Source organism: Echinococcus granulosus, assembly GCF_000524195.1.
Source record: "Echinococcus granulosus chromosome Unknown EG_S00007, whole genome shotgun sequence".
Taxonomy (NCBI): Eukaryota; Metazoa; Platyhelminthes; class Cestoda; order Cyclophyllidea; family Taeniidae; genus Echinococcus; species Echinococcus granulosus.
The window spans coordinates 1,507,003-1,523,252 of record NW_020170387.1 but is presented as its reverse complement, the minus strand read 5'-3'; the positions used below and the strand labels follow the sequence as shown (position 1 = coordinate 1,523,252).

The 16,250-nt window shown below is 40.6% G+C and overlaps 1 protein-coding gene across 1 annotated transcript; it reads left to right on the top strand. All coding sequences in view use genetic code 11, as the record gives it.

Moving 5' to 3' along the window:
- Window positions 1-2,166: 2,166 nt before the first annotated feature.
- On the top strand, window positions 2,167-15,755 carry EGR_01870 (muscle myosin heavy chain, putative; the record flags this gene model as incomplete). Its single annotated transcript, XM_024491119.1, has 16 exons — window positions 2,167-2,214; window positions 2,247-2,367; window positions 2,406-2,488; window positions 2,622-2,762; window positions 2,836-2,984; window positions 3,058-3,169; window positions 3,539-3,844; window positions 4,302-4,493; window positions 4,925-5,236; window positions 5,533-5,628; window positions 5,876-5,978; window positions 6,023-6,183; window positions 6,618-6,767; window positions 8,787-8,926; window positions 13,737-14,019; window positions 15,597-15,755. The coding sequence occupies 16 exons, from the start codon at window positions 2,167-2,169 to the stop codon at window positions 15,753-15,755; spliced, it is 2,556 nt and encodes an 851-aa protein (XP_024354575.1).
- Window positions 15,756-16,250: the final 495 nt, after the last annotated feature.

The following is a 16,250-nucleotide window of genomic DNA, read 5'->3' as shown; positions in this document are numbered from 1 at the left end:
ACTTTTTGCGCTATTGCCTAGGCAGCAAAAGTTGCTGTCTTTAAGTGCAAAGAATTCTACTAATCTATTCCGGTTCTCTATTGTTCAGGAGTAATTTGTGTGGTATTTTGTCGTGAAATTCGGTAGAACGGATGTAGTGTTTATGTATTCGGTTAGTAGTATGGTTTCCGTCCTGTACGTTAAAAATAAGTAATGTGATGGTGTGGCTTGTAACCTCAGGGAGGGCAAAGGTGACCAAGTTCAGTTCAAGTTAATAACAATCTTGGTTAGGTTAATTGGATCCAAAATCTAGAAGTTGTGGTTGGCTGAACATACGGAGACTCACCGAAGATGGGCAAATTCCGAAATTTTAGGTTTTGCCCCACGATTGACGATGAGGTGAGGTCAAGTTTCCACGAATCACAACTGACCTCAATAAAACAATGTAGACCCCGAGCGTAATGATTTCTGTTATGTTCTGAGCACATTGCATTTGCTTCTGCGGTGCTATTTTTTAACAAATGTAACTGTGGAGACTTATGTACTGCATATGTTCTCCGTAAAGTATCGTCTAGCCTTCAATATCACTTCTCAAATTAGTTATCTTCCCAATATATTTCGCCCTGTAGGAGGCACGACAATTAGCATTCTTGAACAGACCTATAGTGTGTGCTACCATTATCAGGTAGGATCCTCTTGATGCTGCAAATTCATCAGTATCTGTGAACCTGTCGCGTTCTTATGCCAAGACTCACTGTAGCCAGAGCAAAGGACTGACCACGGGTGGCGCAGAGGTCGGCGTCCAAACGAAGGATTGGGTAATATAGTGCATTAATATTTATTTAACAGAACATTTGATTACACGGGCTTTTTAATTTTTCACGGATTGCACGTCTTTTAAAAAGCAAGGAGCTGCAGCCATGCTTATAGCTTTTTAATCCTTATGTGCACAAGTATTTGATCCGTGCAGTTTTGGCTTATTAGGTCCTCAGGGATTGCTTAAGGCGCTACATGCAAGTAAAGGTGGTACTGGGTCTTAAACGGAATAAGTGCAATTATCCACCACTGATAACTGCTAAATTATTTCAAACACGTAGGTCAGTAGCCTTGTTTAGCACTCTATAAGAATTGGAAACTACTAACAATGACCCAACTACCATGGAACCCGCAGATATCCAACTTTATGGCCTGCGCCTCATGGTTTGCCTCCCTTATATGGGACGATATAAATTGCTTTAAGTATCTTTCAACTACATCACTTCACTTATTGTTTAACTTAATTAAACTGAAAGCAGGGTTTTCTAGGCTAAAATCACAGTAAGCACTAAGGCGACCTCTTTTTGTTTTACCGAGCCTGTGATAGCTGCTCCTACTCGAGGTGGTGTGCGTGTTAGAGTTCTAGACTTCCAGGATGTTTTCGGACTTACAAAATAGGATTTCGAAGGACAGAGATAGAAGAAAGACCTCGGACTCTCATTCAGTTCAGAGTTCTATAACAGGTTTGCCGAATTTCACGCCATTTAGCCCATTTAATAAGTGTCTCAGCATAATTACTCACGTTACTATCCACAATTCCCGTACCCGGATAGAGTTGGTAATTATACGTCCTTACTACGACTTGGAGCTACGATTTTTGGTTTTCGTAGCTGAAATGGATCAACTCCACGTAGTCTCATGCAAACGTTTGTTTACCTAGTTTAAGTTAATCGGGGCGTTTCGAACCAATTTATTACTATTTTAATTGGCAATTCCATGCCTGCTGACAGCATACTGATACACACCGAGGAAAGTTTTTCATAGTATTTGAAATTGGTGCTACTGGTTGCCAACTATTTTATACACCTTCTGTAAGCACCCATACAGCAAGGTTCTGGTGTCGAACTTTATCGACAAATTTGTTTTATTTCCTTGCAATTAATAAACCTCCCTCATTTCGACTGTGTTTAGTTCGTATATTGTCATAAAACTATGGTAGCTTTTATTTCTTTGGTTGTCTTTGTAATGATATTCTACGTTTTCCCTTGTTGGCCTGTTTGCATTGTTTAGTCTACATCAAAGTGCATATTGATCGTAATTTAAGTAAAACACTTCTGGTTTACTGTGCCGTCACAGCTCTTAATATGCACTGTCTATTCGATTCTTATAAAAACTTTGTTCGCGTCCTCTATTTTGTTTAAAGCTAGATCCATGTTGGCCTCCAACGAGTCGCTGACCAGTCTAAACTCCGCGACTGCAGTATGTTCGTTTTTCCCATTATTTTTTCTTAGCATCGTAAAAGCGATCGGATCAAATATTTTGAAGCAAAGATTGCGGAATTGGGCGTCCTTTTACGTCAAAAGGATGTCTCAATCGAGACCTCCAACAAAGAAATTGATAGACTTAGAAGCGGTGAGTTCCTCGAGCTTCCCCAAAACTATTATTGATAGAACTCCTGCGGGCAAACTCTCGCACGGGAAGTCTGGGCGGAGCCAAATCTGATCACACTGACGAGGCTCCCGAATCTGTTGAGGTTTTTGCAACAGTCTTATAAATTACTAGTTAATTCAACTTGTTGCATATGTCGTTTCACCAATTTAACTTTTCTTCTTCAAAACTGTACCTTATCAAGTTAAACTTTTTTTCTTGCCATTTTTCACCTTCAGTCACGTTTAGATTTGGGCAGCATGCTGTCAAAGGCTGAAGCTAATCTCGCCGCGGTGGATCGACTTTCAGAAGAGGTTATCGCACAAAAAGATGAGCAGCATCGTAAGGCAATTCAGGAATTGGAATGCGCGAAAAACAATGTACAATAATATTTGGTTTAAGAATTTGTGGACGCAATCGTTATGGTGCTGATGATGTTGTGCTTAATTACAGCTTGTCAGCTTGGAGGAAGAGGTGAGAACTTTGCGTGCCCAGTTGGCAGAAAAAGTTGCAGAGATTGAAGATCTCTCTCTCCAGCTGACTCAGTTATCCAAGGAAATGGAGGCTAAAAATGTGGCCTTGGAAAATGCGGAAGAACTCCGGTGAGTTGATTTACTTGTCTGTGGTTACTTCTATTTTTTGCAATTGAATTAACATGCTTAATCTTTTTTATAGCTTAAAATTGCTCGATGACCAGTCTGTTAAAACCAAGGCATTGCGCGAACTCGAAGCTGAAAACGATGCGACAGAAATGAAAGTTAAGGAACTCACTACCGAATTAAACCAGGTCATTCTACTCCTGCTTTTTATTTGCATTCACTATTTTGAAATTAATTAGATCATATGCTGATAACAATCCGATCCTTTCCATTGCACAAACCTTTTTAACACGCGAGAATGATAATCAGTGCTATATTGAATATCCACCGAATCTTTTTCGTCAAGTACATAACCATCAAATGCACATTCGTAGTATTACACTTGTGGATACACTGCATATAATCTACTGAAGTTGCCAATCGGATTGTATCCGTAGTGTTCCCTATTCGAAATTTCCCATTCAAAAGGGTGAGATTTGTAGTCACCTTTCCGTTGTGTGCTCTGAAAGTGTGTAAGGCAGTGCATTACAACTATCACTATATTTCTTTTTTTCCAGATGAAGGGGGCTCTGAGTCGACAGAAGCACGAGGCTGTGGAAGCGTTGGATCGGGCGAGGGTAGCGCAGGCGGAGGCGGAGAAGGCAAACCTTCAGGCAAGGAATGCGTCCGTGCGTGCGAGCGAACGCGAAGCCGATTTGAAGGATCGCGTGCGTCTACTGGAAGAACGCCTTGTCATCCTCACCGAACCCGACGCCGGGCTTTTCACCGAACAAATGGAGGATGCTAAACTCACCTCTGGTCCTATCCCAAGTCCCGACGCACCCGAGACCGCTTCTGCGCGATGTGTCACTCTTCTTGTTGAAGTATGTACTTTTCCTCTAATTCCTCTATCCCTTACTTCACTCATTCGTTTCCCTTAGCTTTCTAATAACAAAACTGGCTTCCTCTTTGCGACTGTTAATATTATAAAATTGTGGTATCCTAGGCAGATCAATTCTCAGTCTAACAGTTATGATAGTGTTTTTGAGCTCCGCTAGTTGGGAGTTGTCTTGGAACATGTGTGCTGCCGTGGGACTGTCGTTTGATTTAACGGGCTTAGCAAAATTTGATTAGACTTCTGCTTAGTTCTACAGTCTTTTAAAGAAGAAGATAGTATCACCGTGCAATCTCTTCGGAGTGTGTGATGAATTTGGAAAGTGTACATTTGTCGGGCTTTTTTTGCCAGTATGCATTTTTATCATATGGGTGGCACGAGTGGTGTGTTTAATGTACCGCCTCTCAGTTGTCACAGTACGAAGTACCATTGTACTTTTTTTTCAGCGTAAGCTGCTAGAGACTCGGTTGGCGGAAACACGAAAGCACCTGGAGGAAGTCAAGTCGAACTTGGGCGAAAAACTCGCCGATCTTGAATCTCAAATCACTAATCTAAATGATAAGATCGCTGGGGACTCTGCCAAGCACGCCTCTGAGAAGGCTGAATGGGAAAGTCAGCGGCAAAAGCTTGATTCAGAAGTAGGTTTTTTGAACTCCCACTTCTTAGCGATTGTTGCCTAATAATCTTGTACAAATTGAAGTCATATTGTGTGCTTTGGTTGTCATATCCCTTTTCAACTTTATCATTGTATATTTTCAACATTTCTTACAATTATGTCGCATTTGATTCTTCGCAAAGCATGGCATTTAGATTAATATTCCTAGCATGATCTATTTAATAGCCAAATTCTGGTTTTGATGTGGTGGCTTTCCCATTTTGCCGTTTGTGAGATGCGTTTGCTTATGCTTTCTTTTGTGGATGTGTGTATTCACCTCTCTAGTTGCGCAATTGGTGTCATCTCGAAAGGAGTACTGACTATATGACCACCTATTGCGGAGCCAGATGGGCAGATCCTTTTGTTGAAAGTGATTATTCATTGCAATAGTACATTTATCCACACTTTTGATAGTTTTCATTGGCCCGTCTAATCGAGGCAAGTGAAGAGGTTGTCTTATTTTCGACAGCTTGTGGCTATTATCGGTGTCTTTGTCTTTTTCCTCCCTTCCGTACGACTCAGTTGACAGAGGTGCGTGGCAAGCAGGCAGAGGCAGACGCTGCGCTATATCGGGCGGAGTTGGATCGGACGGCGCGCGAGTTGGCGTGGGAGGAGCAGCGTCGAGAGTGGGAGCTAACTCACACCTCGCTGAAGGCCGAGATTGCAGCATTGCAGCAAACCGCGCAAACTGAGTGTCGCACGCATGCCGAGGTCCTCCAGTTTTCGGTAAACCACTTTTATCGCTTTCTTTCGTCTTTACATTAGTTATTATTGTGTCTGTTTCATACAAATGCTGCCTTTCCATATGGGTTTTACTTAGTCAAGATCCTCTCGAAGCTCGCGCTTTTTGAAATCATTTTTTTCTGGGCACTCATTAAGTGCACTTATTGCATAAAAATTAATCCATTAATTGAAACGGTTGCACATTTAATCGGGACTATTGAATATGATTTCTAAGCCACACACAGTAGCCGAGTCATTTAATTCATGCACTAATGAATATTTCTTTGGTTTTTTCATAGCAAGAGCTTCAGTCACGGATATCGGATTTGGCGAAGGACATTGAAAATGGTGTTAAGGAAGCTGACTCACTAAAGCGTGAAAAAGAAGAATTGAAGGTAGGTCCGCCCAAAAGTAAATCATATTTTCAGATTCAACTTGACACAGGAACTGCCGAAATTGCAGAGCTTCAACAAACGATCTCAAAGTATAGAGCATTGGAGAAACAGAATTGTGAAAAGGTTAGGTTATTTATATTAATCTTAATGCACTTGCAGTTGCACGCGTATTGTGTATTTAGAGAGCATCTATTGGCATGACGTTTTACTTATATATCTAAAGTAGGCGTTATTTAATCATTTGCAGGTTACGAAGCTGGAGCAGGAATTGCGAGAGCTAAGCGAAACGAATGCCTACCTAAGGACAGAGATGGACAGACTTACTAAAACCCAGGAGCACGCAAGAGAGAGTAGGTGTCTGCACAAATTATCCGAAAATACTGTTTATTTTCAGCTGAGGTTGCCCAAGGGATCGCATTGAAGGAGGAATTGGCCAGAACTGAAGCGGAGCTGCTGGCATCGACTAAGCGAATCGACGATGCCCAAAAAGCAGCTAACGCAGCCGAGGTCAAGTGCCAGCAGCTGCAGTCAGAACGAGATGTTCTTCACGCCAAAGTAAGTCCTTTTGTGTTTTTGGACCATGTTTTTTTGCTGCCCGGCTTAATATCAACTCTTCATACAAAACAAATGCACATATTTCGGGTGCATTGTCGAGATTCTGAAAAATTTTGGTCTCTTTAGCCTTTTGAAACGTTCTTAGTGTATTTTAGTGTGTATTTTAGTCAAAAGCTATTGAGAATCTCCCGAAATGCATCGGCTCTGTCCCTTCCGGTTGAGACGGATATTTCCAAATATGTGTATTTGATTATGATTTCAAATATGTGCGCCTCAAATCCAAATGTAGTAGTCGAGGTTATTCGTAGGAGTCCACTTGAGTGGTCCGGTATTTTCTGCCTCCCTCTCCCTCCCAATCACGACAAAAGAATCCCCGAAATATGCCCACTCCTGAATTCGCTGTGGTCACGTTTGTTTTCTACTTTTTTTTCCAGATGGCAGAAATGGAGAAGGGTTTTCAGAGTAGGCTTGCAGAGCTTGAGGCGAAGCGAGAGGAAGTTGAGACAGTTCAAACCTCTGCGGAGGTTGCGTCCTTGAAGGAATCAATAAACGAATTGAATGAGGTAATTTTGGATCGCAACAAAGTAAGTTATATGCCAACTTTCTACTTTATCGAGCTCTCTGAAGGGAGGAAGGAATAGGCCTTTTTATCCGCGTTAGCTGCACTTTAATGTTTTCTCTATTAGTAGTCAATTGTCCATATGTAATTTTGCTAATTGTTGGTACAAATTTAGCAAAAGTGTAAACGAGGAGGGAAAAGGTAATTAACAGCTGAAAACAAGAAGAATAATTAGCCTAAACGATGAAATGAACCTGGATCTTTCTTCCGTCAGAGGAAAACGAGTTGAAGCCTTCACAGTATTTCCTTTCCATGCCGCCAAAGATTGGACATCTGCGGTAAAAGATTAATGAGGCACGTTACCCAGTCAGCGGAAATGTGACTGCACTTGACGTGGCGCGTACAAATATTTGGACTGAGAAACCGATTGAACTTTCAAGCTTTACATTTACCACGACGCGCACAAAATTCATGGCTTAAAGGTTATGCGTAGAAATAATATTCCTTCATTCCTGCACAGAAACGCCAAGTAACATTGAAAGAGCATGCAGTTTTTCCCCATTCGAGTATTTTTTACATCCAGAATCTTCACTTTGTATAAAGACTCTTAGACGTGTTCGTGTTTGTGTATTACTCCTATATGTGTAGTTCGGCTTTTCTGTGTATTCAACAATTGTCTGTCGCCTCTGTAATCAACCATGAGCAGATTTTGCATGCTTTAATGCAGTTTACTTTGTCCATAGGCCTTGCGCGCCCACTTGGACACCAGAAAGGTAGTGGTTTCTTCTCATTCGAATGATCTTAGAGAGTGAAACTAAACAGGCTGCTCTAAATATTTTACTTTCACGTGAACAGTTGTTGCTCCTAAAAGTGCCTCCTACCTTTTTGCAGACAGAAAACACTTTAACTGAACCAGGAATATCGATAGACAGACTTTAGTGGTGTGGAAGTCCTTTTTGCTTTTGTTATATTACATTATGGTATTCTTGATGTCCTCATTTTGCCTGGCGTTCATTTATGGGATCTCAATTTCATTACTCCCCAAATGCCCTGGAATCATTTATTGGTTTAGAACACAATTTTGTCTCATACATATTGATAAAAGTTGATTTTAAGTCTTTCAAAAACTCACGTATAAACAAAACTTTACTAAACGAAGCGCTTATTATTTATATCCGCTTTCGAAAAATGTTGAGGTAATGGTCTCTGAAGGACACTGGCACGGATGTCGTTTCACGCATTGTTTTACAATGCATTTCTATTATTCTATTTTTCGTCAAATGTTGTCTATTTGGTTAATATCGCACTGCTACAAATTTGAAAGATCCCTATACAACGTGCTGACCCAGCCTTCGGCTGATTGCACCAAAGTTACCTCCTTTTTTCTGTTTAAGATTTTGACGTGTTGTTGTAAATATGTTGGCCCTAGTTTCGATCTACATTAAAGCACTCCATATTAGTAAGGTATACCTTATTCATGACTTACCGCCCTAGACCAATTGTACGTCTTCCCGCTTAGTTATGCGGCTCCTTTCTTTTTTACCATTGGCCTCATTTGGAGGTCCATTCAGCTAATAATATAATCTTTTTGTATGAACAAAATCAATAGTGGTAATTTTGTTTTGTTTATACATGTCACAGTGTTGAGGATTTTGTATGACTCGCCTTTACAAGCAAAGATTTTGTCATGAATGCCTTAAAATGATAACTACACCGATCGGGTTTCACATAAAAGAACTTTTTGAATTGTGCCAAAAACATTGATGTACTTTTAAATTGGTTATTAAAAGGTCGACGCACGCAGAAACCAAAACATTGTGTGTCTAATAAGAGGCTCTTTACTTTTTCACTGTGAATAAGTTCATCTAGTTGCATCAAGCACAGCCGTTTCCTCCATTTGGACGATTCATTTCAACATCGGCATATTTAAGCGTATACCGCGCTGATGGTGTTAATCCGCTTGCCAACCTAGACGGCTTAATTTACGATTAAAAAGATCATTTGCCATACCGGAACTATGAAGTGTCTTTTTTCGTTTCTTTAGACTATTCGGCTGCAGAAGCAGAAGCTGTCGGAGCTGAAAAAGGCTCTTGGTCAGGGATTGAGACCGGTGACAGTGTCAAATCTCTCCCTCATTTCCACTGATGAGGAGGCCCACAATCATCAGCAGCCTTCTTTTGTCAGGTTCGTCCGTTCTCCACTTTCCTCTTTTCCCTTGCCACCTTTCCTAAAATGTAATGCAAATTTTTAATGAAGAGGATCGGGCAAATCAGAAGTGAAGTTTTTCACTTGCATAAATTTGCTATTGTGAAGTTCATGGCATTCAAGACGTTTAGCTTTAACGGTTCCCTTTGTGGAATCATGCAAATTAGCCCTCTTTTGCCGTATGGCCGGGTGACATGAAGACTGTTTATTATTTATTTATTTATTTATTATTTAGCGTTTTTCAAAGCTGGAAGTCTCTGGAAAATTGAAAGATCTTTTTGCTGTTCATGTTTCTTGATGACAAAAATCCCCTCGATATAACTCGGAAGTCAGTGACATTTACTTTTAAGCGTTAGCGGTTATGATTCTTATAACAGAATTATATTCAAGTAATAAAAGAAATAAATGTAAATTATACTGCTACCGATAGAGTCAGTCTTCCTTTGAAGAACTTAGACATTATCTATTTTAAAGTTTGCTTTTTTATTTTAATAGAAATTCGAATTAAGGCAAATAAGGTGCGCTTAACGACTGTTTGTTAGAGTACTGCAGTATACCTGGTGGATTTGCTAATTTTGAACGTTTTTTCTTTGGCCTAGAATGTTGGGAAAATTGGCCTATTTTTGTAATCTGTAAGAACATTGGGCATTATCTGCGAGAGCCATATTTTCCGCACATGAACTTCCCGAAGAAGAATTTGCTTCCGGGTTATTTTATTAAAAAGTTTGTCTTTGAAAAGGCGTTTAGACGCGCACAAAACATGGAGATGGGTTAGCGGGCTACACCCACATTTTAGCTTTCTAAGGTCCCAAGCTGATCAAATTTTGGTGAAAGAATTGGGGCGAAGTCCATCGTTAAATTGTCCTCTATTGACTCTGTACTTCTGCTCAAAATTCTTTTCAATGCACAAATTTTACGCTGAGAATCTGCTTGCATCCTGGTGTTAGTTTTATCTTCTGTGAACACTAAGTCTTCAGCCTTCCTAAAATACTTCTATTCTTTGAGGATAAAAGGGAGTGTTGGTAGTCTATTGCATGGGTCTGTTTCTAAGCCACCACCACGTGTGAGGTGTAATTTGATCCAATTGCAATTGCCCATCGCCCATATTATCAGGACTACTCCGGGTTATTTAAGCTACCCATTATTAATTTCCTCCTCTTAGCTTTTTTACAGTATATTATTTTTGTTGGGCCATTTTCCACGGGTAAATAGGCAACTTTTCGATTGATCAAACAAATATTAGTACAAAAGTGAATAGACTGTTGTAAGTACCGAAGGCTAAATATGAGAATAGTGCCGAACCTCGACGATTGTCAGACTTCTACGCGTTTCACGGAAAAAAGAATTGTATTCCACTTTTTCTTTCCCAGGTATTCCTCAATACGTAATTCAATCTAGCATTGAGCCTGACCACAAGCAGGCAAACTTTTTGGAAAAGTGATTTTAACAGTTAGTTACAAAGTCTTTGATGAATTTTAACCTGTCTTATTTCTCGTCACCTGGTTGGCCCCTAAGCCTAGCTTTTCCTGATTTTTCCATTTTTGTGGCGACTTTTTATGCTGAAATATGAACCTTTTGCAGGTGATCATGAAAACTTTTCAAAAGCGACTGATGTGAAAACTGTCAGTGTGTTACGTCTTTGCGTTCTTGTTACTAGATACAATCTTCTTGGCATATAGTATGATTGGATAAAATTGCCAGCACTTTTGGAATCCGTTAGAAAAAAAGTGGAGATTTGATTGAGTTGTGCGCTATAGAATTATTATCTTTTCCCTAAAAATGAGAATCAACCGGGAAATTGAAACAAACTCAGAAAGAGAAACGATATGTCAACAAATACATACTTGGGTGATGAATTTGTAGTCAGGACTGTAAAACATGTCAAGCGGATCTGAAGGAGTAGTCTTCAATTAAAATAGGATGGCAAGGTTGGTAGGTTTGTAGTAATGTGGTTTGTCGCCTCTATGCTTCTTTCATGCCTAACTGTCTTGTTACATACTTTTCGTAGAAGTTCACTTGTAAATCAATTCTTCATTCCTTATCATCCACTGCCATACGAAAAACTGTTTTGCAGCCTCCTCTCCGGAGGGCTGATTTTGAAATTCCATAAGGCAAAAGCATTGGTAGAAGAACTTTGATGACGTCTTCTCGCTGCGCCATTCAAATGCATTATCAGCGTGCTTATGGCGCATCAATCATCGGCAACGAAGGAAATGTGACTTTGAATGTCCCAAGCTTCCTTCACATGCAAAACTGGAGTGTCACTTATGGCTGCCCCTTTTCCTCCTCCTTCCACCTTCTTCCGTCCTCTTGTTACTACGGTGATGGGATGTGATTTTTTCCCCTCTAAGTACGGCATTTTCATATCATTACAACTTGTAAAACATCCCTTTTATCTACATAAGCCAATTATTTACCTCAGACTAACTCTGTCAAAGGCATCTTAGTCGTATCTATTTTTTCTAATTTATAGCAAAACGGGGAAAAAAAATCTAGTTTTGTTAAAAGTCGATGAGTTGTTTATGTGTATTTTTTTCTTTGGCTGTATCTATTGTTTTTATGATTCGTATGATCCCAGTCAAACCTGCTTGTATCTGTCCGTTAAATTTCCATGTCATTTAAAATCTGGTTGAACAAGCGTTCAACAATTCATGGATTTCAGCTTTAAATTTAGCAGCATTTATTTTATTTACACGACATTGTTATGTGCTTATTTCTGAGTCTCCACCTCTGCCGCACTGTTTACATCCTCGTTCCAGCAAGCGTGCCACTGCAATGCATCCATATTTATGGGATGCAAGATCTGGACCAAGGCGCTTAAGATAATGGGAAAGAGTGATCTCACAGCTGCATACATTACCGTTCGTAAGCAATTTCTTTACTTTCACCAGCGTCGATGTTGGTGTCAACTTTGTGATGTCCATCCCACGAACACTACACTTCTACTTCTTCCCAAGTCCGAATTTAGATGTACTTTCTCATTCCCCTTCTTGAGCAAGAGGGAAATGAGTTGGCGCATCTCGTGTCAATCACCTGCTTCGGATGCTCTTTCGCACCCCTCCCCTCAGGAGGCCATCAACAGCTTGTCTTGCCAAGCTGAGACGAATCTCAATTTCGCTCCACTTTTTATCGGACACCGGAGCAATGAAAAATTCTATCAAAGTATGAAATGATTAATTTTTTATAGGGGACTGGGGTAAGAACCGTTTCATTCACGATCGCTCATTAATTTATTTCATTTCTCTGCGATTTTAAAATGGGAGTCAACTTTTCTTGTCATGATTCCGACTGTTTTCGGGCAGAAAATGAACCTCCTTACATTCTTTGGCTTCTATACAGGAAATTTACATGTTCACATGCAATGCTGAGATCCCTCCTGACGATCAGTTAATTAACTCTCTGTAGGTTAACTTTATTAAGAGATCCCGCCCCTAATGGTTAGTGACATCGTGAGATACTGAGAGGAGCACTATGCCCTGTCTAACCTTATCTCTTTTAAAACACTTGAATTAGAATGTTATTTGGTATTAAGTAGTGTTCCTTTTGACTGGCTCAAGATCTTTGTTTACTCATACAATAAACGCATACAGTTATCCACCAGGTGCAGGATTTTCGACTCGTATGAATACTAACACATTTACTACAGAGACGACGCGATACTGGATAGGGTTGGGCTCGAGATCTCTAGCATCCAAGTTGTAATTTTCAATTCCTCATCAAACTGTTCATGTCGTTCTTAGGTACGCGATATGTGCGCCTAATCTTGCCTAGTGCGTTTTTTACCCGTCTTGTTGAGCTTTTTGCAAAAATCGGTGTTGCCAAACCTCTTGTTTAAAAAGATTCGGGCTCGATGGAGTGCTTTGTCAGGGAATGGCTGCTCCTAGTAATTGAGTATTTTTCCGTGAGCAGACATACCGACACACTGGAAGCTGCGCTACCGTATGTGGATGAAGGAAGCTTGCCTCCTGATTTTATCAGTCGCATAAACGCCATGCTTGTACTACTACCTTATCACCACTGCACAAACTGAGCTGGCTATTTCGATTTGCGAGGTCTTTTTTCCATCAAACTGCCTAATGTTTCGTGTGGTTGCTGGATATCATAATTTGGCTCCAGAAAAGTCGGTTCTCTCGCAGTGCTCATTAGAAATCGCTAGAAGTTTTGGGGAAGTTCGCTTGTCTAAGTTTCCCTACAATTTGCAATAAAACGCCATTTTCTCTCTTCACCTTGTGGAATCCTTCGTGCTCTATTCGCCCGATCATCTGACGGTTTACATGGTTATTGCAGTTTTTGTTCTTACTTCATTAGAATCGCCGCAGCCCCCACTACTGAATGAAATTTATCACATTGGTGAATTAAAAAATTTAAAAATTTGGCTTTGTTTATTCGTCACCCTAATTGTCCTTATTTTTAGCATTGAAGTTGTGCTTATATTACTGTCTAATAACGATTGCTGTGATCAGACCGCTAATTAAAACCATTGTAGCGGATAGCACTGTTTTCTTTAGGCACTACCAGTTCACGACTTCAAGTACTGCTCCCCGAACATAGTGAATTTGTGGTGCTCGAATTATCTTCGATATGTTCAAAAATTACACTCCTGGATAGAACTTTATCATGAATGTGTAGGAGTACTAGTTTACTGTCAGCAGAAATTTCATGCTAATAAAATGGTGTTTGAAGTGCAAGGACTGGAGAACTCATGTGGTTGAATTACGGCTAAGACAAATTTTTTTACTAAAAAATATACCACCAATCTAATCAATTTCTCTTATCCGTTAATCTGCAGTGGTACGGCAGGATCAGTAGCCCTAGGAGGGCCCTCGGCCGTGGATGTGACATTACCGCCGCTGTTCGCGACCAGCCGGCAGGTGCCACCTGCCAGTCCTCCCGCTATCCTACCAGCGATGGAGACGACACAGAGCCTTGATTCGCACTGCGCTTCCACCGTGTTGTCCACCTCTTCACCGGGGGCGGTATTAACGACCAACTCCCATTATGATACCGACCCCGTCAACTTCGAATACATGAGACACGTTCTCCTCAAGTTCTTCCTCAGTCACGACTCAGAGGTTAGTTTAAACTCCTTCCTTTGTTCCGCCTCACTCATAGAGGTGTCAACATCGATATCCTCTTTTTGAAGGCTTTTAATTTAATTATGTGCTTCTATTTTCTCGGTGAGTTTAATTTAATGGCAACTTGCAATTTGACAATTCAGGATTTGTGTTTACAATGATTCGGTTCACTCATCATCCAGTTAGATACTGTTGTATCTTAACTTAGCTGAACGTCACTACAAGCATGTAACACGTTTTCTCTTTCAGTGTATAATGGTTTTATCAAATCGTACCCCAGACAGATTGGTTGAGTTTAAAGCAATAAAATAGGTGTAGAATGTTCTTGTTCTGAGGATAACTGCACTTTTGCTTTTTGAACAGGAGTTGAATTGGTCAATAAAATAATGGCAATTGTTGTCACGTTTGAGGCATAAAACACCTGAATGGCTGTGATGGTAGATTTCCCTCTGAGGCCAGAGCCTGATAGTGAACATGTTACTTTTGCTTTGTCATTGTATGATAATCATTTTCGTTGTGCCCTGGAATTGTCATTATCATCATGATGGTCTTGAGTGGTTCCTCCTGTTGCGTGAAAATCACTTGTGCCGTATGAAGATAGCGAGTCTTGCCATTGTTTAGCCAATGGACAGTGAAACTGCTAAAAAGTAGTGATTTGTCTAATTTTATCCCCAGTGCCTTTTTGTGAATGCTCCTCAGAATGTCGTTGCTGGTCTACCGTTGCCCTATTTCCTCCTTTTTTTGCCAAAAAATGCGCACAAAACTCATTTTATAATTTGTCGCTGTGGCCTCGGTTTCTTCCGGTTTTGAGAAAAACTCAGGCGTGCCTGATTCAACGTGTTTTTGCACGAATTGCCTATTTCTCTTGCTAATAAGGTAAATGAATACCAATTAACTTTCCATGCTGACTTTTTTCACACATCCTATTCTCGTTTTTCGTGTGAGATTATCCAGCTTTGTTTAAAACAACTAAGTAAGGGAAAGTATTTTTCGGATTTCGTAGGGTGTAACTGCCTTTTAGTACATTATCAGTGCCCGTCAGTCATGTATAGCTTTGTCTCTGTGGAATTCCATCAGGCCACCCCTTGTCTGCCTGACTTTGTGTTTATCTGTCCTATAGCAAATTTAAGAATTGTTGTACCTCCATTCCTACAATGCGTGATTAGGATCGAGCGCTTTACCTCAGTTGTCTCACCAATCCCCGATCATAGATTCATTCATCCATGATGTCATACTTTAAAATTTTAACGGCCCGATGCCAACCACTTATCAGTTGCATTCGTTATCTTGACAACCTATTCGAGCAATTATCGGTAACAGTCCAACGGTACGAACACGACAACTTGCGTTTTCTCGTAAAAAAATAACCAAATGACATTTAATTATGTGGAATTATAGATCACATTTTTCCCTATTGAACGCCAAAAACTCCATAGTTTTAATAATGGGTATTTTCTGCTGTCTCCATTGTATTGTTCTGGTGCTGTTACGAGACGGGGCTGAGTGCAGTTATCGAATCACGGAGGGTCAGATGCGACAAGCCGACCTTTCTCTTCTTTCTTCTCCAATTGCAGGCCCTGCAATTGGTGCGCGCGGTGGCGACGGTCCTGAAGTTGTCGAGGAAGGATGAGTTTCTGATACGGCAGAGGCTGGAAGAGCGTCGCTCCTGGTTTGCCACGCCCGTGATCTCACCGGAGAGCAGTGGGCAGTTTGCCAAAATGGTCTCCCACTGAGTCTACTTTTAACACCTCTCTTTTTCGTCTCGCGCCTGTAATCCTTGGTCGCCCTCTCATTTCTTCTACTCGTTTGGCTCATTTCGTCTCCGCTGACGTCCCCCTCACATCTTTCGTTTTGACATTCTCTTGTATTTTATTAATTTGTCTAAAAGTGTCTAATACGTTTTCACTCGCACTCACTGCCTCCTTCCCGTTCAGAGCACGCGGCACTTCAACTCATCTGTATTTTACTGAGTTGTTTAGCTGAATACTCCAAATACATCATTTGGGACTGAAATAAATTACCCAAGTTTTCTTCGACATAGTCCTCTTCATCCTGAAAAAAACTACTCTATAGTTTTGGTACGATTTAATTGAAAAGTAAACTCAGGTTTGACCGCGAGAGGTAAAGATATCGTAATTGGTTTCTGAGACATGCGTCGTCGTGACGGCGGCGGTCTACTTCCTCAGGAGGATTGGGGCCTCGATGTAAATGATTATAAATGAGCACGG